Source organism: Ornithorhynchus anatinus, chromosome 9, assembly GCF_004115215.2.
Source record: "Ornithorhynchus anatinus isolate Pmale09 chromosome 9, mOrnAna1.pri.v4, whole genome shotgun sequence".
Classification (NCBI taxonomy): Eukaryota; Metazoa; Chordata; class Mammalia; order Monotremata; family Ornithorhynchidae; genus Ornithorhynchus; species Ornithorhynchus anatinus.
The window spans coordinates 16,771,826-16,794,131 of NC_041736.1; the positions used below are offsets into that span (position 1 = coordinate 16,771,826).

Consider the following 22,306-nt stretch of genomic DNA (forward strand, 5'->3'; position numbering starts at 1 on the left):
TAATGTCTCAATTTTGAATTTTAATGTTTTTTTACTGGTATCTGTTAAGCACTTACTATGTGCCTGGCAGTGTACTAAGTGCTGGGGCATATACAAGTTAATAAGGTTGGACTCTGTCCATGTCCCACATGAGACTCACAGTCTTAATCCCCATTTTGCAGATGAGGGAAATGAGGCACAGAGAAGTTAAGTGACTTGCCCAAGGTCACACAGCAGACAAGTGGCTGAATCAGGGTTAGAACCCAGGTCCTTCTGACTTCCAGGCCTGTGCTCTATCCACTAGGCTACGCTGCTTCTCTAATTTTGTACCTTCCATTTTGAACATTGAAAAAACATTCTCCACACAATATACATTTACAATACCTAATCTAGGACTTTCTGAAAGGCATAACACATTTTACATATGTTACTGGGGGCTATATCAGATAGTAATTCTGACTCAAAGGCATTTAATGCATTTCCAAAACACAAAATTCGACTTTGGCCTGCCCTAATGAGTTTACAACTTAAGCAATCTGGCTTCTGCCCCCTTCACTCCAAGGAAACTGCCCCCTTTAAGGTCACCAGTGACCTCCTCCGTACTAAACCAATCCTAATCCTCCTCTATATCTCAGCTGCCTTTGACACTGTGGACCACCCCCTTCCTCTAGAAACATTATCCAACTTGCCTCTTAAAGTTATCCTAAGAACATGTTCAGGAACACTTTTAAGTCTGATTCCTAATCTTGGTGTTTGTTAAATGTCTGCAATTGCAACAGCCAACAGCCTTTCCTACCATTTTATTTGCATTTTGTAGTTAATAGCATTTTCCAATAGTTAGTTAACATACTGAATTAATCCTAGCACCTTATGTACTTATACTTAAAATATTATAAAAGCCTTGAAAAGGGGAGACTTAACAATAATCATTAGCATAATGAACCATTAATTGAACTAGTCTACTTCTTTTCCCAAAATTGCCCATGTAATGGCAATGGAAAGCAATCTCTAAAATTGTTTTTTTTTTCCCCAAATCCTTCTAATTTGGAACCATAAAGCATCTGTTCTGGAGACTTGGTCTTTGAATATTTGAAGAGAGGCTAATTGACTTCCATCCTGAGTCTACCCAGCCTGGGTGCTAGGTTAGCCTCTTCCCCATCAGATTCCAAGAAGGTGTCACCCAGGGACTAGGGCCCTGTTGCCCCTCATTTATAATGACTTGGCACAGGGGCACATGAGTAATAGGGCCCAGTGGGAAGTGCAACCAAAGCCAACTCCCATTCTAATACTGTCCTCTGCTATTCTTTTCACTGAAATACCCAATGTTTTGCATTTTTTTCACTTACCCTCCAGTATCAGGTGAAGTTTAAAAAGTGGCAGGGATTACAACTTCCCCTTTAACACTCCAGAAAATGAATGTGCCTTCATGTGAGCACATTTATTTTTGCAATGAAATTTATTTTTGCAATGGAATTTTTCCACAGAAAATTATTTTTCACTCCAAAACTGTATGGGATAAATTTTAAACCTAAACCTAACGTTAAGTAGATATTGCCTTAAGAGTTGAGACCAAAGTTTTGGAGACATGTGCATCAAAATCCTGCTCTTGAATTTGTCCCAAGAAGCCTACTGACAAGAGGCCAACTTGATTGGCAGAGAGAATTTCAGGTTTTCCAGCCCCCACTTCCAGTCCTACCCTAAAGTTCACTAGTAGTGTTGGTATTTGTTAAGCGCTTACTATGTGCCAAGCACTGTTCTAAGCACTGGAGAAGATACAAGGTAATCAGGTTGTCCCACGTAAGGCTCACAGTCTTTCCCATTTTACAGATGAGGGAACTGAGGCACAGAGAAGTGAAGTGAATTGCCCAAGGTCACACAGCTGACAAGTAGCGGAGCCGAGATTAGAACCCATGATCTCTGACTCCCAAGCCCGGGCTCTTTCCATTGAGCCAGGCTGCTTCTCTTCTACTACAGTGGGTGCCCTTAGGGTGCTCTCCAGAGTCCATGGGGTGGGATAAAGGAGGCATGAAAATCAGCCAGCACCCCGTAGGCAAGTCCCACCTACCATCTCAGCATCTATGTAATCACTGCTCTTCATAGCAATTCTGCTTAGATCAGTTTTCATGTTCACTATGTAAGAATTTATTCTTCACCTATACATCCTTCAATTCTTCTCTATAATATATTTTGTGTATTTTCTCCTTGAAGGTAGATATTGTTTCTTTATCTCTACTGTGCTCTCCCAAATGCTAGAACAGTGCTTTGTACACAGGTGCTCAGAAAATACTATTGATTGACTGGCAGAAACTAACCATCCAGTAGTTTCAGACCAAGTAGGAGGATACGAACCTACACCCAAGCCTGCTTCACCTACATAATCTCAATCTATAGTTATTTCACCCTCCCTGTTGAACTTTGGCAAATATTAGTAGACTCTCTGTTATAATAAGGCAACCATGTTAGTACCAATTAAGACAGCGGAATTCTAAGAGCTTTTTTCAATTCTAAATCATATGAGTTCTTTGTGGATTAGTACAGTGAGGCACAGATTTACTGTTCTCGTTCCATATCAGATTCTAAGGGTACTTGATTGGGTTCACCATGTCCCTCGGTCTTGACATTGTGCATTCATTACCACAACTCAACGGTTCTCGTTCCATATCAGATTCTAAGGGTACTTGATTGGGTTCACCATGTCCCTGGGTGGTGACATTGTGCATATATTGCCATAACTCAATGGAAAGAAGCATTCACAGTGTCCTGGAAAGGACTTTTTTAACCTCCTTGAGCACTGGAAATGGGTCCCAAGTATATCCTCTTTAACCCTTAGCCCTAAGGCACTGTCTCATCATCTGGGAGAAGGGGCTTCAGGCAAGAGAGAAGAAGCCTGAGTCACATTTCCAACTGTGGATTCTCTTGAACCGCAACCAAGCTCAGAAATGGCTCGTATTCCCCTTTTCTGTCCTGCACTGAGGCAGGGAGGAGGAAGGCATTTTTTGACATTCCTATTCCTTAAAACCCAGGGCTTTAGGGTACCCAGGAAAAGCCTGGGTCCCATTTCAGATCCAGAGATTGGGTAGAGGAGGGTCCTCTCACACTCTTTTCAATAGTCCTTGGAGGGAGGTTGAGAATGGTGAGGGATGAGTGGGGGGTGGGAAAGGAGGTCATAGGAAGAGTGGGACCTAAGAAAAGAACTGATGAAAATGAAAATAGGGAGATAAGGAACACAGAGCAATTATAAAGAGTCATAAGATTAGGGTAGCGGGGAGAGAGTAGACAAAGAAGGAGCAAACAGTAAGTCAGACAATCAATCAATTGTATTTTTTGAGCCCTTACCATGTGCAGAGCACTGTAGTAAGCACTTGGGAGAGTGTAATACAACGGAGTCGGCAGACACGTTCCCTGCCCACAAGGAATAATTCCATAACTCTTTGCCGATCAATACAAGCCCAACCAGTGAGCATTACTACCTTTTGAGAAACCATTTGGGTCTCAGTGCTGGTGTTAAGAAAGGGAGAGAATTGACAATACAAAGCTAACTAGTCCACAACTCTAAAAAAGAAATGTGCCCAATTCTAAAGTCTTAAGATGTGACTCAAACTCCTGATTATTTTTAACTGTGGTTACTTAACTGGTAAAAAAAAAAAAAAGCCCTGTTATGAAATGACTATTTTACAATAATCTTTTCTCTTCAAGTATCTTCAGAGTTGACCATTTCCCCACTAGGCAGCTGCTGGATTTGGCATGTTTCCAAGTATGAGCTCAGCAGATATTTATGCTCAGTCGTTATTTATGCTCAGTCGTTTGTTCTTCTTCAGACCAACTACACTAACATCTTACAAAATTGGGGAGCTAGGGGTTGAAGGGCCATAGCTATCAAACCCATGATTTTAGTATAGTCTTGGACCAAGAAAGTTTCTTGCTTGAAAGAATTAAAGGGACAAGTTCTTGGCCTCCAAAGAATAATTGATATTTTTCCAATTGGGTGTGTTAATGTAGAAAATAATATTCTCTCACTAATATTTTTCATGAACATATTTTCTATTTGAATCTCAGATGTAGCACAGTAGCAAAGGTATGTGTCTAGTGGTAAGACAAATGCATAAATGGGTTTAAGGAGCCTGCAGCTTTGGTCCTCCTGGGTAAATTTAGGAATATTTGTAATGGCCCAAAATAAGCATTCTAAACCTTCACTAAAGATGCAACTGTAAATAGCACAGGTGAATGTCTGATTTATAAATATTCACAGACCGTGGAAAATTGTAAAGGGTAGAAAAGAGTGAGAAAAGTAAAATGAATAATTTGTGCTCTTTATAAAGCTTTAGAAAAGCTAATGGAAGGTGGTTGGTTTTTTTCCCCCTGTTAGTAGGTAGGGCTAGGAGGAAAACCACTTATAAAACCTCTTAGGCAAGAATTAAAGAAAAGATTAAAATTGAAAGGTGAGAAAAAAGGACAATCCAAGGAAAAAGATTGTTGAGAAAGCTAGTATGCTCTTGAGAAAGTTGAGACACTCATTGTTTTCCAGTACCACTGGATTAGGAAGATAAAAGACATTGCGTAGTTAGATTTAAGAGGCATAGCTAATGTACTTAAAACAGTGTTTAAATTCCTGTTATATCAGGGTGGCTTCTGAACTGCGTATGTCCAAAGAATGTGCCTGGTCATGGAGGTAAATAATCTTCCATGAAATCTCTAAAAAGTGATTAAAAATATGTATTTGGTCCTCAAGTCTTAAATTCAGAGCAGTAGCCTAAATGACTTAAGCAAATCAGGCCATTCAGAATAGAAAGTTTAGTCTGGAATTGTGCTTTCTCTTAGCTCTAGTTGGTAAAAACAGGAGAAATGATGCCAAACGCCCTGTAATTTGACCCTCTCCTTCAAACTTCCCATCCACGATTTCTCAAGCTTACCTCACTGTTTATTCCTGTGATTCCTTTCTGATGGATGTATTTTGGTAACCATGTCTCTGAGAGTCTTCCAAGAGACAACCTTTAAAAACACAATGGTGCCAGAGAGAAATATAATTATATCATTTATTAACAAAGCCAAACATACCAAAGATGAAACATGCAAATAAAACTTCTGTAAAACAGAAACAGTTCTTGGACAGCACATATATAATGCTTAATATACACTGTAATGCTTTGACATCCAAGGTGCTCAGAGAACGCTTATATATTTGGTTTATGTGAAAACCTAATAAGCTTTCCCTAATCACTCTTAATTAGATGTATGTTCTCCTTCCCAATGTTATACTGCGGCAACCAGAGTCACTTGGCTGGCCTTTTTCTTTAGATTCCCTCCACACCCATTGTTTCACAGGAACACATAGAAGAAAGATTTCCTCTTGGTTACTCTAGTCAATAGGATTGTTTAAGGGGTTCTTATTCAGTCTTCACAAGCCAGACTATACTCTACTTATATTTCATTTGCTAGCATGTTTGCTCTAGTGCTTCACAAGAAGAAAACACATTTTGAGGAGAATTATTCAGCTGCAAAATGAAGTAAAATATAGGTTCTCCCTCCCAATTACATTTTAAATTCCATGTGGGACAGGGGCTGTGTCTAATCTTATTTCGGATCTACCTCGGTGTCAGCACAGTGCTTGGCACAGAATAAATAAATACCATCATTGTTATGGTTCTCAGTATAACAATGCAAATTTGCTACCTTGAGTTTTGCTCTAACTTAAGACCTTACCTGCAAGGGCTGACAAATGTTGACTGAGCACAAAGCCACACATCAGAAGGTCAGAACACCTTCCCACAGTGCCTCTGACTCTTTGGATGACTGCCTTTGAGCCTCCATCTGGAAAACAGCAACAGTAATATTTATCATAAGCCTGTCTCAGGAGGATATTTTGAAGATCAGTTTGGGGGTTTAATTTCAAACAGTCACTTTGGAACTGGATAAAAAGCTCATGAGAAACCCTGAATTAAAACACTTTGTAAACATTTTGACTTCTTTGAGTAAAAAGTGATCTTTCTGGAGAAGGAAGCCTTATTTTTAAAATGTAACACTCGGGGCATGGAAAAGCAACACAACACCATCTACATTCTTCAGGTTTTAATGACCAAGTTTCTCATTCCTTTAAAAGTCAAAACAAAAAGTCTTCACAATCCATGGTCTATTTTAAAGTAATATGTACAACCTTTTCAAAAGCATCTCAGGTAATGATGGCAATTTGTTGTGGAGAGCAGTGTCCCCAGGTGAACTTTGGGACCCTGAGTTGTGGATCTTTGGGGATTCGTGTTATTGGGAAGCAGCAGTGGTTTCAGGGTCACACAGACCAGGAGGCAGGGGGCTGCTCCCATCATGTGATCGATTGACACCATACAACACAGTCTCTATGATGTCATTGTGATGCCCACACTCTGGGACCCCTGAGTTAATCTGGGCCACTTGCTTGGGTCCTGGGCAGCACTTGAGCATTTGCTGGGCCCAGGAAGATGGGGGGCAGGGGTAGGCATGGTGAGGGCAGTGTCTAGGCACAAACATATTGTGACTCGCTTCCTGGCCCGGCCCCTGCCTCGCCCTCTAGTTGTCAAGCTGCAGGCCTGGGGGGAAGAGGGCACTGACAGTCCACTCCCAGAAATGCCACTCGGTCATCTAAATGGAGCAGGGCCCAAGTCTCCCACTTCCCTCCTCAGCACAACTGAGCAACCCCACTTCCTGTGGCACTAGATCTTTCAGCTCAGCCTCTGCAAGCCCTTCCCCGGCTCCCCTCTGCACCTGCTGTCTCCTCAACTCCGAGAGTCGTAAGTTGGCAGTGTAGTTCATGCTCACCAATTTCCTCTCTCCCACCGCTCCCTTAGGTGAGCCCCCAGCTCCAACCACTAAGTCTCTCTAGGAGTGCAGCCCTGGATCCCCTCAGCCATGTGCTGTTTCCAAAAGTATTCCCTGATACCCAGAGTCGGTGTGAGGAGGGTGGCAGCAACAGCTTCCTCGAGGATCTGGGGCCAGTGGGTCCTGGTGCTCACACTGCTGAAGTTGGGCTCCAGCTCCTCGTGCTCCTGCTCCTCTAACCACCTCCTGTCTCCTACCTGCCCTTCTGCCTCCATTGCCCCTTTCCTTCACCAGCCACTCCACGCCATTTAACCCACCTCTGTCTAATATTAAATGAAAAAAGATTTGTGATTTGTTTTTATTTCAGGGGACAGTAGGAGGAATGAGGGGGGAGGATCACTGATAAAACAAAAATGGCCACCACACTCATAGAACATCAGAGGGGATGGCAGGGACTCTGTTTGCATGCACAAAGGGCCACCTTAAGTGGGTCAGGAGGCTGCATGCTATATGCCATCCTGAAGTGACTGCTTACCTTGCTTTCTTTTTTTATTGTATTTGTTAAGCACTTACTATGTGCCGGCCACTATTAAACAAGTCACTTAACTTCTCGGTGCCTCAGTTACCTCATCTGTAAAATGGGATTAAGACTGTGAGCCTCACATGGAACAACCTGATTACCTTGTATTTACCCCAGTGCTTAGAACAGTGCTCAGCATATAGTAAGCACTTAACAAATACCAACATTATTATACTCAGCACTGAAAGTTGGTAAGGATTGAGTATTGAGGAGCTGAGTGCAAGGGATGAGCGATGGCTAGGAGATTGTAAGAGGGGAGAGCAGAGATCTGGAATTTTCTAGCAAAGAACTCTTCTTTTGAGGGTTCAAAGAGTGAACAAATTAAGGAAGAGCATCTTCTTCCTGCCCAAAGGAAATAATTGCAGGAAGCAGGAGAAGAAGTATGGTCTAATGGATAGAGCATGGGCCTAGTCCTCAAAACAACCTGGGTTCTAATGCCGGTTCTGCCACTCGTCTGCTGTGTGACCTTGGGGAAGTCACTTCACTTCTCTGTTCCTCAGTTATCTGTAAAATGAGGATTAAGAATGTGAATGTGGGAGATGGACTGTGTCCAACTTTGCATCTACCTCAGCGCTTAGTACAGGGCCTGGCACCTAGTAAATGCTTAACAAATACCAAAAAAAACTTTTGGGAGTCACTCACTGCACCTTTGCTCTATGCAGATCTTATTTTTAAAGTCTGCATCAGCCGGGAAGAAAGAAGAGGAAAAAATCAGCAGGATTCCTACCCCCCAGGTCCAGTCCCTTTTGGCTAACAGCCGAATAGAGTAGGAGAACAGGAAAGCCTCCCTTTCCTGAGATCTCTGATAAGCTTCAAGGAAAAGCAACGCCTTCTTCCCCTCAAATGGTCGCTGAAATCAATTCTGTTGCCTGGTTCCCCATGGCTTTCCAGACAAGACCATGGGTACCTGCCTCCATAATGTGGGCTCCGAAGAGGACAAAATCCACTTGGATTAGATAATTCTGCAGAGGCCAATTCATTCATTCGTATTTATTGAGTGCTTACTGTGTGCAGAGCACTGTACTAAGCACTTAGAAAGTACAATTCCAAGCAGTGTAGCTCAGTGGAAAGAGCAAGGGCTTGGGAGTCAGGTCGGGGACACTAATCCCAGCTCTGCCACTTGTTAGCTGTGTGACTCTGGGCAAGTCACTTAACTTCTTTGTGTCTCATTTACCTCATCTGCAAAATAAAGATTAAGACTGAGCCCCACGTGGGACAACCTGTTTCTCTTGTATCTCCCCCAGCACTTAGAACAGTGCTTTGCCCATAGCAAGCACTTAACAAATACCATTATTATCATTATTATTATTATTACTATGTGCAAAGCAGTGTTCTAAGCACCGGGGAGGATACAAGGTGATCAGGTTGTCCCACTTGGGGCTCACAGTCTTCATGCCCCTTTTACAGGTGAGGTAGCTGAGGCCCAGAGAAGTGAAGCGACTTGCCCAAAGTCACACAGCTGACAAGCAGCAGAGTAGGAATTTGCATTCATGACCTCCGACTCAGCCTGTGCTCCTTCCACTGAGCCATGCTGCCACCCCAGCTCTTAGTACAGCTGGGGGGGGGTCAAGGGTCATGGGTTCAAATTCCAGCTCTGCCGCTTGTCAGCTGTGTGACTTCGGGCAAATCGCTTCACTTCTCTGGGCCTCAGTTCCCTCGTCTGTAAAATGGGGATGAAGACTGTGAGCTCCACTTGGGACAACCTGATCACCTTGTATTCCCTCGGCGCTTAGAACAGTGCTTTGCATATAGTAAGTGCTTAACAAATACCAACATTATTATAATTGGTACATAGTAAGCACTTAACAAATGCCCAAAATGGGCAATAAGACTGTGAGCCCCACGTGGGACAACCTGATGACCTTGTATCCCCCCTCGCTTGGAACACTGCTTGACACATAGTAAGCGCTTAACAAATACGAACATTATTATTATTGGCACATAGTAAGCGCTTAACAAACGCCCAAAATGGGCAATAAAACTGTGAGCCCCACGTGGGACAACCTGATGACCTTGTATCCGCCGCCCCCCAGCCCTTAGTACAGTGCTTGGCACATAGAGAAGCAGCGTGGCTCAGTGGAAAGAGCGTGGGCTTTGGAGTCAGAGGTCACGAGTTCGAATCCCAGCTCTGCCACTTGTCAGCTGTGTGACTGTGGGCAAGTCACTTAACTTCTCTGTGCCTCGGTTCCCTCATCTGTAAAATGGGGATGAAGACTGTGAGCCCCACGTGGGACAGCCTGATTCCCCTGTGTCTCCCCCAGCGCTTAGAACAGTGCTCTGCACATAGTAAGCGCTTAACAAATACCAACATTATTATTATTATTATAGTAAGCGCTTGGCAAACGCCCAAATGGGCAATAAGACTGTGAGCCCCAGGTGGGACAGACAACCTGATGACCTTGCATCCTCCCCAGCGCTTAGACCAGCGCCTAACAAATGCCATCCTCCTCATCACCATTCTTAGTACAGTGCCTGGCACATAGTAGGCGCTTGGCACACCCCACGGTGGTGATGATGATATGAAGCCCCGCCTCCCGGTCGTGGCTCCGCCCCCGGCCCCCATTCCCGAAGCCGCCCCGCGGGCCGGGCACCGGTGCCCGATGGCCATGGAGGGGTCCCGGGCCTTCTTGGGTCTGCTGGTGTCGGCATTGCTGGTGGGCTTCCTGGCCGCGGTGCTCACCGTCGTCTGGGCCCTGCGCTACCGGGACGGGCTCGGCTGGGACGGCGGCTCGGCCGAGTTCAACTGGCACCCGGTCCTCATCGTCGGCGGCTTCGTCTTCCTGCAGGGCATCGGTAAGGCCCGGGCGGTGCCAGCTGGGCACGGTTGGCAGCGGCAACCTCGGGGCGCCGGGCAGGACCGGGCCATGGGGGCGTCGCTCAAGTTTGGGTGGGCAGGGAGCCTTTACTTTCGGAGGAGGTTATTTTGTTAATGAGGTGTCCATCCCCTTGATCCTATTAATCGCGATTAAGTTGTCTTGTTTTTGTCCGTCTCCCCCGATTAGGCTGTGAGCCCGCCATTGGGCAGGCATCTGTTGCCCAATTGTCCATTCCAAGCGCTTAGTACAGTGCTCGGCACATAGTAAGCGCTCAGTAAATGCAGTTCCATGCCAAACGCTTAGTACAGTGTTCTGCACCTAGTAAGCGCTCAATAAATACTATTCCATTGCAAGCGCTTAGTATTCATTCAGTAGTATTTATTGAGCGCTTACTAGGTGCAGAGCACTGTACTAAGCGCTTGGAATGTACAAGTCGGCTTGGAAAGTACAGTGCTCTGCACAGAGTAAGCGCTCAATCAGTACTATTCCATTCCAAGCGCTTAGTGCAGTGCCTGCACCTAGTAAGCGCTCAATAAATACTATGCCATTCCAAGCACTTAGTTCAGTGCTGTGCACCTAGTAAGTGCTCAATAAATACTATTCCATTCCAAGCGCTTAGTACAGTGCACTGCACCTAGTAAGCACTCAATAAATACTATTGAATGAATGAGGAAGAAGAAGGCATCCCGCACCGGTCGGTGCCCCTCAGGGATTGTCTCTATCTGTTGCCGAATTGTTCATTCCAAGCGCTCAGTACAGTGCTCTGCACATAGTAAGCGCTCAATAAATACTATTGAATGACAGAATGGAACTGTGAAGACAAATAGCAAGGGTGATACTCCATCGCCTCGACTTGTAATTGTTTCTTTCCAGCCCCAACTTGTTTGTGGGGAAGCTTTCGGAGCTTCCTATTAGGCTATGTCCACATGTGGTCCAAAAAGCCCCTGGCAGCCTGGAGGTTTTTTGTTAGCAGTGATTTCTGAGAATAAAAATGATGGCATTTGTTAAGCATTTACTATGTGCCAAGCCCCGAGAACTGGACCTGCACTGGTTTTGCTTGCTTCCAAATTCTGGAAGTCCCGAAACTGGGTCTTTCAGACACTAGAGGAAGCAGATTATTTTCTTTGGTGGTGCTTTCTGGCATGAATAGTCACCAGTTCCTAGCTAGCCTTGCATATCATTTGTATCCGTGGCTGGAAGGAAAATAAAATGTGGGCCTCTGATACACGTAATGCCAGATTCGTAACTCCTGCCCAAGAAGAGGCAAAAGCAGAAGGTTGAACAGCGACTCGATTTACAAAGAATGTCGGAAGCACACACGGATAAAGCCGCAAGTCATAAAGTTACAAAAACAACATGTTCAGGAACTAGTAGTTCCCAGGCAACGGAGGGGGACATTTTCGAATAATCTTGTTGATCTACGGATTCTGCTTTTACCTCTTGGAAACATTATTCAGCAGCTTGGCCTAATGGAAAAAGCACAGGCTTGGTAGTCATTTATTCATTAATTCGATTGTATGTATTGAATGCTTACTATGTGCAGAGCACTGTACTAAGCACTTGGGAGAGTACAGTATAATAATGAACAAGCACATTCCCTGCCCATAACGTCAGAGGTCCTGGGTTCTAATCCCAGCTCTGCCACTTGTCTGCTGTGACCTTGGGCAAGTCACTTCACTTTTCTGTGCCCCAGTTTCCTCAAATGCAAAATGGAGATTAATAACCTCTAGAGTATAAGCTCATTAGTGGGCAGGGAATGTGTCTATTGTTGTATTGTAATCTCGCAAGCGCTTAGTACAGTGCTCTGCACAAAGTAAGTGCTCAGTAAATACAATTAAATGAATACCTCATCTGCAAAATGGGGATTCAATACATGGGGTTCACAGTCTATTGTGAGCCCCTTGTCAGACCTGATTGTCTTGTATCTACCCTAGAGATACCATAATTTTAGTATTTGTTAAGCATTTACTATGTGTTAGTACAGTGCCTGACACATAGTAAGTGCTTAACAAATACTAAAATTATGTGTTATCATTATTTGTTATTGACTTATTCCTGTACAGGGATAGAAAATACATCCTCTTGTAAAAAAACAAAACAACTCACTGAGGTTGCCGCAAAGTCCAGCAACACTGGTATGAGTCATCTCTGAATTGAATACTACCATTAGACTTCTATTTACTTTATAAATTTGTACAGTATTCATTCAGGATTCTGTTGTCGTAGGTGTCTGCTGCTACCAGACTGAGCGTGTATTGTAGCTGACAAGTAAATTTGGATATGGAGAGTGGAAGAAAACACATCAGGATTGGCTAGCATTTTGTATTACACAGAAATGGAAGTTCAGATTTCAAGCAGTGCATCATGAGATTGAGGGCAAAACTTAAGAGCCACAATTTTCACAAAGGTAAAATGGGGCTGCTGCTAAACACTGACTCCTGGAAGGGGCTCTGGATTCAAAATTATGCAAATTCATAGCACAATTTAGGTAGCTTTTCTTTGGCTCCGGAAACCAGCATAGTATAAAAGACATAGATGTGCTTGTTCATTCTTGACAAGTCCAGCTCCAGTGTTGAATTCACAGCAGCCCACATGCTGTCAGTAGTACCGTACTCGTCTCAAAGTCAGTAAACCACCCTAGGTACAGTGGGGATTCCTAGATCATTTAAAATGCTGGGGTGAAGTTAGGTGTAATGTGTAAATTAAATTAAGTCAATTCTAAAACAATATGAATGTGGTATTTAGTTCTGGTATTGACTGTCTGCCATATACTGTGTCAGGTGCTTAAGTGGAGCTAAGATAATCAGATCAGACACAATATTTATCCTATTGGGGCTACCTCCAAAACATTGTCTTGGTAGTTTGGGAGTGGAAGGTCAGTGTACAATTTGCATCTGTAGGTTCCAGAAGGTGATAAGGGCAGGGTTCAGTTTTTGAAAACCATTTGGACCTATCATTCAGAGGATGGTGTCTTCCTGTTCATTCATTCTGTCACATTTATTGAGCGCTTACTGTGTGCAGAGCACTGTACTAAGCGCTTGGAAAGTACAGTTCGGCAACAAATAGAGACAAGCCCTACCCAACAAAGGGCTTCCTATTACTCGTCCCTGCTGTGGGCAGAGCAAAGGAAAATAGGCTTGAGCTGCACTGATTCTTGGGAGTAAATGCCAAGGGATATTGTGGCCAGATATATCCCAAACTAACTACACTAATGAAAGAGATTTCCAAAACTCACTGGACTGGAATGTGTGAAACTTGATTCCACAACCCCGACCCTCAGTCTGGCCTTTTCATCACCTTACCTACTCTGTCTCCTAGCCTTTTGACTAGTATTTTATTATTAATGTTTGACCTACCTCAGAGTTCACTGTGCCTATCAGAAGGTAAAGGGAAGGTTCAAGAGGGGCACGAGACTGTTGTTATAATTTAACCCAAGTTGATTCTGCAGAGGTGTGCACTTCAGGGAAACTAGAAATATTATACTATGCAGGATTTGGGGCGCTGAGAATTAAATGGTAAAGTGGTGGTTGGAAAGAGTTGTTTAATTCCAAAATACATTATAAATAGTTCAGAAGAGAAAATGATGATACCTATTAAGACCAGCAGAAAACCAGTAGTGCAAAGCAATGAGAGCTAAGTGGGAAAAACAAAACGATACAAAGCTGCAAATGTAAAAACTTAAGGAGCAGCATGGCCTAGAGGAAAGAGCATGGGCCTGGAAGTCAGAGGACTTGGGTTCTAATCCTGACCGGCACTTGCCTGCTTTGTGACCTTGGGCAAGTCCCTTAACTTCACTGTGCCTCAGTTTCCTCATCTGTAAAATGGGGATTCGGTATCTGTTCCCTCTCCCCCTTAGACTGTGAGTCCCATGTGGAAGAGGACTGTACCAAATCAGCAAATACTTTACTACAAATTGAGATGGGAGAGAGATATTCTGAGACCTAAAGAAATTAGAAAATGCAGCTATTCAAGAAATATATAACCTGTTATGCAAAATGAACTTTGGAAGGAATTTGTGTGAAGAGACTCTAAAAAGATAAAAATGAATTGTCCTCAAGAAACTGATATGGCTACAAAAAATATGAAAAACCTTTGAACGTGAAAAAAAGGTCCACAGAGAGGCCTCAGCCATAATTGAGAAATCAGGAAATTCCTCCTTGCCATGTAAACTTCTATGGCTGTAGGTCAAGAGATGGAAGAGAATCATGTCAAAAGTAAACTTTTAATTAACTCATTATTGTGTATACATCTAACTCAATTAGTCAGGCACATCTTCCTCATTTCTCCTTGGGGAGGTCTTGTCTTGTATGCCTTGTGTTATCCCACACATTTGGGAGTTTTCATGTCAATGTTTTATTCATTTCCCTAAATGAGATGCAACTATATTTTTGAACTGATTAAAGGTATTTAAATTGTGGGAGTGGAGCACTTATTCTAGATTTTCTGCTTTGTTTGCTGCTTGTTGCTGCCTTCCAGATTCTAATGGTTTTGCCTTGTAATCAATCAGTGGTATTTATTCAGGACCATCCAGTTCCTTGTCTCCCATCACACATAGTTGTTATACCCATGGGAAGCAGACTGGTGGGCTCTGGAAAACTGCTGTGGGTAGGGGAATGAGGTAAACTTCTCTAGACTGTAAGCTCATTGTGGGCAGAGAATGTGTTTACCAACTCTGTTATATTGTACTCTTCCAAGCACTTAGAACAGTGCTCTGCACATAGTAAATTCTCTATAAATATAATTGATTGATTGATTAATAAGTGATATAGGCTATCAATTTCAAAATTCAATCAAAACTATTTAAAAATTAGGGTTCCCAATACTTTTTTTTCTTATGATTTTAATACAGTTGAAGGATAATGCCAAGGTTATGGGCTTGTGAGACAGGGAGGATAGTGGTGCTGTCAACAGTGAAAAGAAAGTTACAGGGAGGACAGGGTTTGAGTGGAAAGATAAGGAGTTCTGTTTAAACATGTTAAGTTTGAGGTGTCAGCGGGACATCGAACTAAAGATGTCCTGGAGGAACTTAGAGTTATTTTTAACTACTTTAAAGATCCTCATCTTATTACTGAAACAAAATGTACATGCCATGTGGACCTACTGTCATGTTCCAGTTTCCTACTGGTTAAGAGAATTAATTCAAAGATTTGGAAGTTTGATTTATAAGACTGACATAATGTGTCTCCTGATTCCTGCAGAAGCAAGTTTCCTCCCAACCAGTCAGTCAATCAGTGGTATTTATTGAGTGCTTAATGTGTGTAGAGCACTGTACTACGTTCTGAAAAGCACATAAAAAAGGACATAATGGTCTCACAGCATCATACTGATGCTCCAACCAACCCAATATTGTTTGTTAAGTGGCTCCAAAGGTGATTTGGAAGAATAAGTTTGATAGTTTCCTCATGATTAAGGACATACCTTTGGTCATCCCTGACATTCTGCCCTCTAATAAACCACGAATCTTTCTAATCCTTACTTAAACCTATTGTTGGCAGTTCTTGTGATTGGCTACATTTGGAAAGAATTGAAACATGGCAATTTTCTAAAGCGTTTCCATGATTTTGGAGGACATTGGTATACTGAATTTTGGGGTGATGGGTGAGAGATGTATAAGTGAAGGCCAGAGTAGAAATTTATATCCTGGACAGTAAATGGACCACGCTTTGAATATTCAGCTGTAGCTCATTATTTTTCCCTAGAAAATTGCACTGTCAAAATGATTGGCACAGGTATTCTAGCTATTTTTCAGCTCTTCATGCTAATATACTGTACAATTACCTACTTTTTTAACTTTAAAGGAAAAGTTTTCATTTTTAAAGAAAAGACTTTAAAAGAAACATTTACTAGTATCCACATTTTAACTTTTCTCTGAAAATAATTTTTTATTCTGACTCTTGTTTTAATTACAGAACAAGTGGCTGTTATGTACCATTTCTCCTAACTTCAGTATTTATATCACCACTTTCTGTTCACTGGCCAGCAAACACAGCTTCCAAGAAATTCAAAGCCAAAAAAATGAAAAATACTCAAATTCAGCTCTCCAGGCAATTTTTACAATTTTCTTGGAATAGCTTTTAGTCTGAGACATGTGGTTTGACTTGTTTTGGACAACTGAAATTTCCCTTTCTTGTGACGCCCTTGTACTGACTGTAGGGAATGCATACTTTAAAAAAAATTGTGAACCTTAGTTTGTCAAGCTGCTAAACAGTGAAGGTATAGCATCTTGACAATAAACCTGGTCTATTTTGTGCCATGCTTACTCAGCATCATTGCACAGCATGTGAGGAAACACACACATTCCACATTGCACACAGAGTTCTCTTTGTGAAAATTCTGTAACTTTTGGCAAACCATAGATCCAAGGGGGAAAAAAGTCTCATGAATTGGGTCTTAAGGTAATTTGTCATTCATGAGTAGTTTTTCATGGAAGCATGCTCACTGAATATTTTTTTTCTGGGCTTTCACTGGTAGAGCAGACAACACTGCTTTTCAGGTTTGAGCAATTACACAAGACTCCCCAAAGAGTAAATCCTCTGGGAAAATGTCATTTTATGGGCCAATCTGACTGAAAGCTTCTAACTCTTCAATGATGACTTATAGTGAGAGGCATTATACCATTTCTTTACTTCTACAAATTTCAGAAATCTAAGAAATAACATAAAATTTATGGACATTTTCCCTTTGGCTTGGCTAGGCCCCACCTACTCTGTCTGAACAGGGACATGGGTTAAGATTTTCAATATTTTGTTGCTTTACAGAAAAATTTAAGTATTTTTATGGGTTAACAGCACAATCTATTCTTTGGCTCAAGTGTTTGTGGTCTTTTCTGTACCAAACGTTTTTGTTGTCAAACTTTTCTCCAATTCTAAATGTCAGCTGTTTCATTTCTAAATAACTTTATGCTCCTCATCTCCTACATGCTGCTTCTGGGGATGGATCTGTACTGACGTGTCTGGTGTGTTTTTCTCTTACTATGAACAGTGTTTACAATCGTGTTTTTGTCCTACCTGAAGCACAGGTCTAAATGCCACAGCTCTCTTTTTCTGTTTCAAGTCCAATGGCATAAGCTGGCAATGCGGAGAGGAAGGGTTTGTATATTCAGGGATATAACTTAATTCATTTCAGAATGTGTATAAAATCGCCACTTGGGTACAGTAAAAGGAAGTCTTTTTATGCCCCTGGGGAAAAAAAAAGTGGCGAATTCTCCCTCATCCAGTAGTGGAACAAATGTTACATGAACCTTGGGGCAATTTCCTCATCAGGATACAGCACTCTGACATTGGCATAGGTGGGAGCAGGGAGGATGGGGGTGAGAGTGGGGTTTAAGATTCAGCGTACTTGTACAACTCATAGTCCCAAGCATTAGGCTGAAAACTCCCAATGCATATTTCCAAACTTGCAGTCCAACTGCCCTCAGAGCTCTGAGGCAAAAGTTTTCCACAGGCCTGAGGAGCGTCAATTCCCATATGACAGTGATATGGCCTCACTGGCGACTCCTCCCACCTAGTACCTGGGTCCACAGAAGAGACACTTTCCTCACCCTCAGGTCCCCAGGGGCTGGGCCCTGCCTCACAGCAGTAGGGCAGGTCGAATCAGAAGCCATGTAGGAGCTGGCAAATTACCATCGTAGCATTTCAAATACTGGGAAAGTTGTGCCTGTTAGACTGCAGACAGCTAAGGTGACTATTGGTCCAGTTCTATACTGGGTAAACCAATGGACTAGCTATTCTCTCCAGTTTCTTCCCAACTCTATGGTTCTTTCTATTTTTAAGTGTCAAACTCTAAAATATAGTGGTGAAGAGAAACTTGTTTTTCATTTAAATATTGCTTGATAAGCTCATGTTAATGCTAGATATTATTGTGGTGATATTGAAATCAATTTTTATTCAACAAATTCTCTAAACAGCCCAATTTTTCAATAGTTGTGTAAGTGTATTGGTGGAAATGTGTGTGGTGACTGAAAGCAGACCGTTGACTTCCTACTGATCTTTAAATACATTCTGTCTTTTATCTCTTTTCCCAGCTATCATTGTATACAGACTACCCTGGACCTGGAAATGCAGCAAACTCCTGATGAAACTCATCCATGCTGGGTTAAATACCATAGCTATGATTCTTGCAGTTATTTCTCTGGTAGCAGTTTTTGATTTCCATAACGCCAAGAACATTCCTAACATGTACAGTCTGCACAGCTGGATTGGGCTGACTGCTGTAATACTTTATGTCTCACAGGTCAGTATCCTCACCTTATTTACAAACGTAATATAAAATGCCAAAGAGGCGATTTGGATGCCACAAACCTGTTGTGATTCTGTATTGTAAAATTATATTGGAACCCCCTATTGCCTATATAGCTAGTCCCCATTACTATGCTCTTCTTTTATTGCTCTTTTAATGCTAGTATTTCCTATAGCATTTGATATAGTGCTGTAAAATTTACCTTGGCTTAGCTTCCTTTCGTACAGCTTTTGAAGTATTTTGACTGACTCAAATCGAGTGATTAAGCCCATTTTAAATTAGCATCAGGTGATAGATCTATTTAGCATACCTAATGATAGCAGTCTAGCTTTTAATTCAGGGTGCATTTTTGATAAATAAGATTGATCGATCAGTCAATAGTATTTATTGGGTGCTTGCTGTGGGCAGAGCACTGTAGTAAGTGTTTGGGGGACCACAATACAGACCAAATACCATTTCATGATCTCAGCTCACAGGAGTTTACAGTCTAGAGGCTGTGAAAGATAATATTTAGAAAAGTATTACATATGCACACATAAACGTTAATTCAAAATTGTACATTATTGGTGCAGGTTTACTTTGGTATCTGATCATATAACTACATTATGATCATCACTGTTTTTTAATATATTCATGTTTTTGTTAATTTTTTTAATTTGGGGAATGGATGAATGCACTTAATATTAATTATTGTGGGTGCATAGTCTTCATTAAGTGCTCTTTTACCAAATGCAAATGCCAAATGCAAAATGTTCATGGAATTTTTTAAGAGGGTTAAACAAGGAATCCCCATGTTACATTTGATTCTGTTATATGTTATTTCCTCAAGGGCAAGAGAAGCTGTAGGAAATTTAAATATGGATCTAAGAATTCCATTGAACACTGTAGGTGAGAAAACTACCTTCCTATGTTAAATGGTACCATCCATGTTGAATGAAGTCTCCCAGGTGGCACCATCCAGTTGCCATTTTCCCTTCTTGTGGTGAGAATGCTATTAGTCCCTCATAGAGAATGGCAAGATATGCTAAGAACTCAACTTCACACATCCCATAAAGTCACCTGAGTTCCTGAAAATATACATTGGACCATTCTGGGCACCATAGCAAATATATACAGGCTCTCTCATTAAATCCATAATATTTATATCACATTGGCATGCAAGAGTTTCTTTCCTAGCGATTTCTTTTTATTCCTATTCAATAAAAATGGACTCCTCTTTTCCTAGAAGTACGTAACACGTAAATTTAAGAAGGATTTAAATATATTTTCCTTTTGTGTTCCTGTTCATTCTCTTCATTGGCCTAGAACCGGGCACAAAAGGAATGTGCCAGGGAAGATTTTTGGCTTCCAGCACCCTTTTTTGTTTCTGAAATCTATATTTAGGGTAGCCAAACTGCTCTTCATCTGCTCTTCAGGGTGATCCAAATATGCTGAAAGAAGGAAGAAATCAACTGAAAGAATTCTTCCTTTTCTGAAAGGAGAAGATAATCACTTCTAAACAATTTTTTTCACATTCCACAGGGCAATGAATGTCAGTGAAATTAAGCATTCTTTACTAAAATAACCAAATTCCCTCTCCTCCCTTCCTTTTAAGGAGGAAGCGGGGCAGGCTGGAATAGTTTACATTATACTATCAGGCACAAAACTATGTTTAAGTTCATTTTGTTTTTATAGTTAGGTGCAATACCAAATTATTTACAAAGTTAAGTCCAATATTTTAAGAAGCATTTGGAGGAACTGGAGAGAGTCAACAAGAAAGCAACAAAACGGGTTGCTATAAAATAGTGCATTGGAAGAAAGACTAACTGAATTAGAACTATTTGGCCCCATGAAAAACCTGTAATTTAATAATAATATGGATAAGTAGCACGTATACATATATAGCTATTTTCCTATTTGAAGATGATGCTTCTGAGAGTGAATTCTTATCCATCCAAGCAGTATGGCTGAAAAGATCTTTGTACAATAACTTTTCCTGATTGTATGCATGTTAGTTATCGTCTGCCACACTCGATGGTTACTGTTTTTCAATTATGATATCTCAATCGTCCCAAACCTGGGAACCATTTCCTTATTCCCATATGCTAGCTGATTTTTATCTAGTGAACTGTGTATTTGAGATTCTACTTAAAATGTTGGTTCTGAACTTCCTAACTACACATGCTCCTTTTTGGTTTGCCATAAAGCAGTAGAGGTAGTCTTGTGGTTCAAAGACAACACAGCTGGTATTGCGATTTATATCGTGAGTGTGTGTCATTGAGAGAGAATCTCTTACAAACTTGACCAATGAATATACAGCAGTGAACCTTTTCTGGCCCCTTTTTTTAATGGTATTTGTTAAGTGCTTACTCCATGTCAGGCGGTACGGTAAATACAAGGTAATCAGTTTGGACACAGTTCATATCCCACATGGGGCTCACAGTTTTAATCCCCATTTTATAGATGAGGTAACTGAAACACAGAGCAGTTAAGTGACTTGCCCAAGTTCACACAGCAGATAAGTGATGCAGTGTTGGAAAATAGTGGGCTATTAAAACGATGCCCTGTTGAAATTGCTTTTAATCATGCCGCAACTCTTTTTGTATCGCTTATTGTCCTTAAGGAATGATGCAAAATATAAAATCTGTGGTATGCTGAGCTTGTAAGTGGTGTATGGTTATGTGGCTGGTTTCATCACCAAATACCATTCAAATCATGTGCAGCCAGAGTTTGTTAATACGATAATCAGCCTGGAGTTTTGAACCAAAGAAATAAAAGAGAAATTTAACTGCTCCTATGTCTTGTGTTTAGCTCCTTGTAGGTCTATTTGTATTTCTACTTCCATTTGCTCCTCCTTCTCTTCGAGCACTTCTCATGCCATTTCACATTTATTCCGGTCTTCTCATCTTCGGAACAGTGATTGCAACGGCACTTATGGGATTGACAGAGAAACTGATCTTTTCATTGTAAGTACATTGAAGCATTTTTTTTTTCCCATTTCACCTTTTGGTTTTGATGAAAAATATTTGTTCTTAAGATTGTGTAATTTTAGGGGAAACTGTCCAAATGCAAGTTTTTGTTTTTTGGTTTTCAGGCTGTGTATTTAACATGTCGATCTACATCGTGCATCGTGCTATTTGTCATCATTTCCTTTTTCTTCATTTTAGGAAAAATACTTATAGTACATCCCCACCAGAAGGTATTTTTGCCAATGTCCTTGGCATTCTGATTCTGGTCTTTGGCGCTCTCATTTTTTGGATAGTCACCAGACCCCAATGGCAACGTCCTAAAGAACCAAGTTTGAAACTTCTTCATCCAAATGGAAGCACACCAGAGGGTGCAGAATGCTCTATGGTAACAGACTGCAGCAATACAGACAAGACTGATGTGGAGTTCAACAGCGAAGTAGCCGCAAGAAAACGAAATCTCAATCTTGATGAGGCTGGACAGAGGTCTACCATGTAGAGAATAGTATTGAATAGCCGGAGTCATATGGTCCTGTCAATAAAAGCTACTGCTCCAGGTCAGCTCTTTCTGTTCTGTATTAAATCATCAAGATATATGTAGAGACCTTCTATTTTCAGGGTAGACCACAGAAGGTTACTCTTTGTTGGCCTATTTCAACTGACATTTTCTTCCAGATACCACTGGGTGGTGGTTTACTTGGCAATACTTCTGTTGCCTGGCTCCGCTTCTGGCTAAATGCCTGGCAGGGGGGAGGGAGGGGCAGGGAGGACAATCTTATGGCTGGTGTCTGCAGAGTCGGGGTTTGGGGTTTCTACTGTTTGTAGTGGAAACCTGTAGACCAGTAGTGCCTGATAGGTCCTCCCTTCAGGGGCCAAGTATGAACTTGGAAGCAGTAGACCTATCAGCAGCACTTAATTTTACAGGTTTATTCTGGCACCTCTCCCTGGGTCTGAGCAATCTC

At 41.6% G+C, this 22,306-nt stretch overlaps 1 protein-coding gene and 1 long non-coding RNA gene across 4 annotated transcripts; one reads left to right on the forward strand and one right to left on the reverse strand.

The window, feature by feature from the left end:
* Nucleotides 1-3,391: 3,391 nt before the first annotated feature.
* On the reverse strand, nucleotides 3,392-6,252 carry LOC114814245. Its single transcript, XR_003762005.2, has 3 exons — nucleotides 6,131-6,252; nucleotides 5,680-5,787; nucleotides 3,392-4,968 (listed from the first exon to the last, which is right to left on the reverse strand). It is a non-coding gene; the product is annotated as an uncharacterized LOC114814245 (long non-coding RNA).
* A 225-nt stretch (nucleotides 6,253-6,477) lies between these two features.
* On the forward strand, nucleotides 6,478-21,905 carry LOC100083870 (cytochrome b reductase 1). Of its 3 annotated transcripts, XM_039913154.1 has the most exons (5): nucleotides 9,945-10,138; nucleotides 12,388-12,568; nucleotides 18,185-18,393; nucleotides 21,190-21,344; nucleotides 21,546-21,905. In XM_039913154.1, exons 2-5 carry the CDS (start codon nucleotides 12,526-12,528, stop codon nucleotides 21,841-21,843), a joined length of 705 nt encoding a protein of 234 aa, XP_039769088.1. In that variant the 5' UTR covers nucleotides 9,945-10,138; nucleotides 12,388-12,525; the 3' UTR covers nucleotides 21,844-21,905. The 3 variants fall into 3 exon arrangements, with proteins under 3 accessions (XP_028927801.1, XP_001514430.2, XP_039769088.1); XM_029071968.2 differs by lacking the exons at nucleotides 9,945-10,138; nucleotides 12,388-12,568 and adding an exon at nucleotides 6,478-6,737; XM_001514380.4 differs by lacking the exon at nucleotides 12,388-12,568 and having other exon boundaries at nucleotides 9,907-10,138.
* Nucleotides 21,906-22,306: the final 401 nt, after the last annotated feature.

Bases quoted from the DNA above. Each gene is read 5' to 3' on its own strand.
- LOC100083870 (XM_001514380.4), top strand. From the start codon at position 9,946: ATGGCCATGGAGGGGTCCCGGGCCTTCTTGGGTCTGCTGGTGTCGGCA. The intron at 10,139-18,184 runs GTAAGGCCCGGG...CTCTTTTCCCAG, and splicing joins CGTCTTCCTGCAGGGCATCG to CTATCATTGTATACAGACTA. The intron at 18,394-21,189 runs GTCAGTATCCTC...TCTTGTGTTTAG, and splicing joins TAATACTTTATGTCTCACAG to CTCCTTGTAGGTCTATTTGT.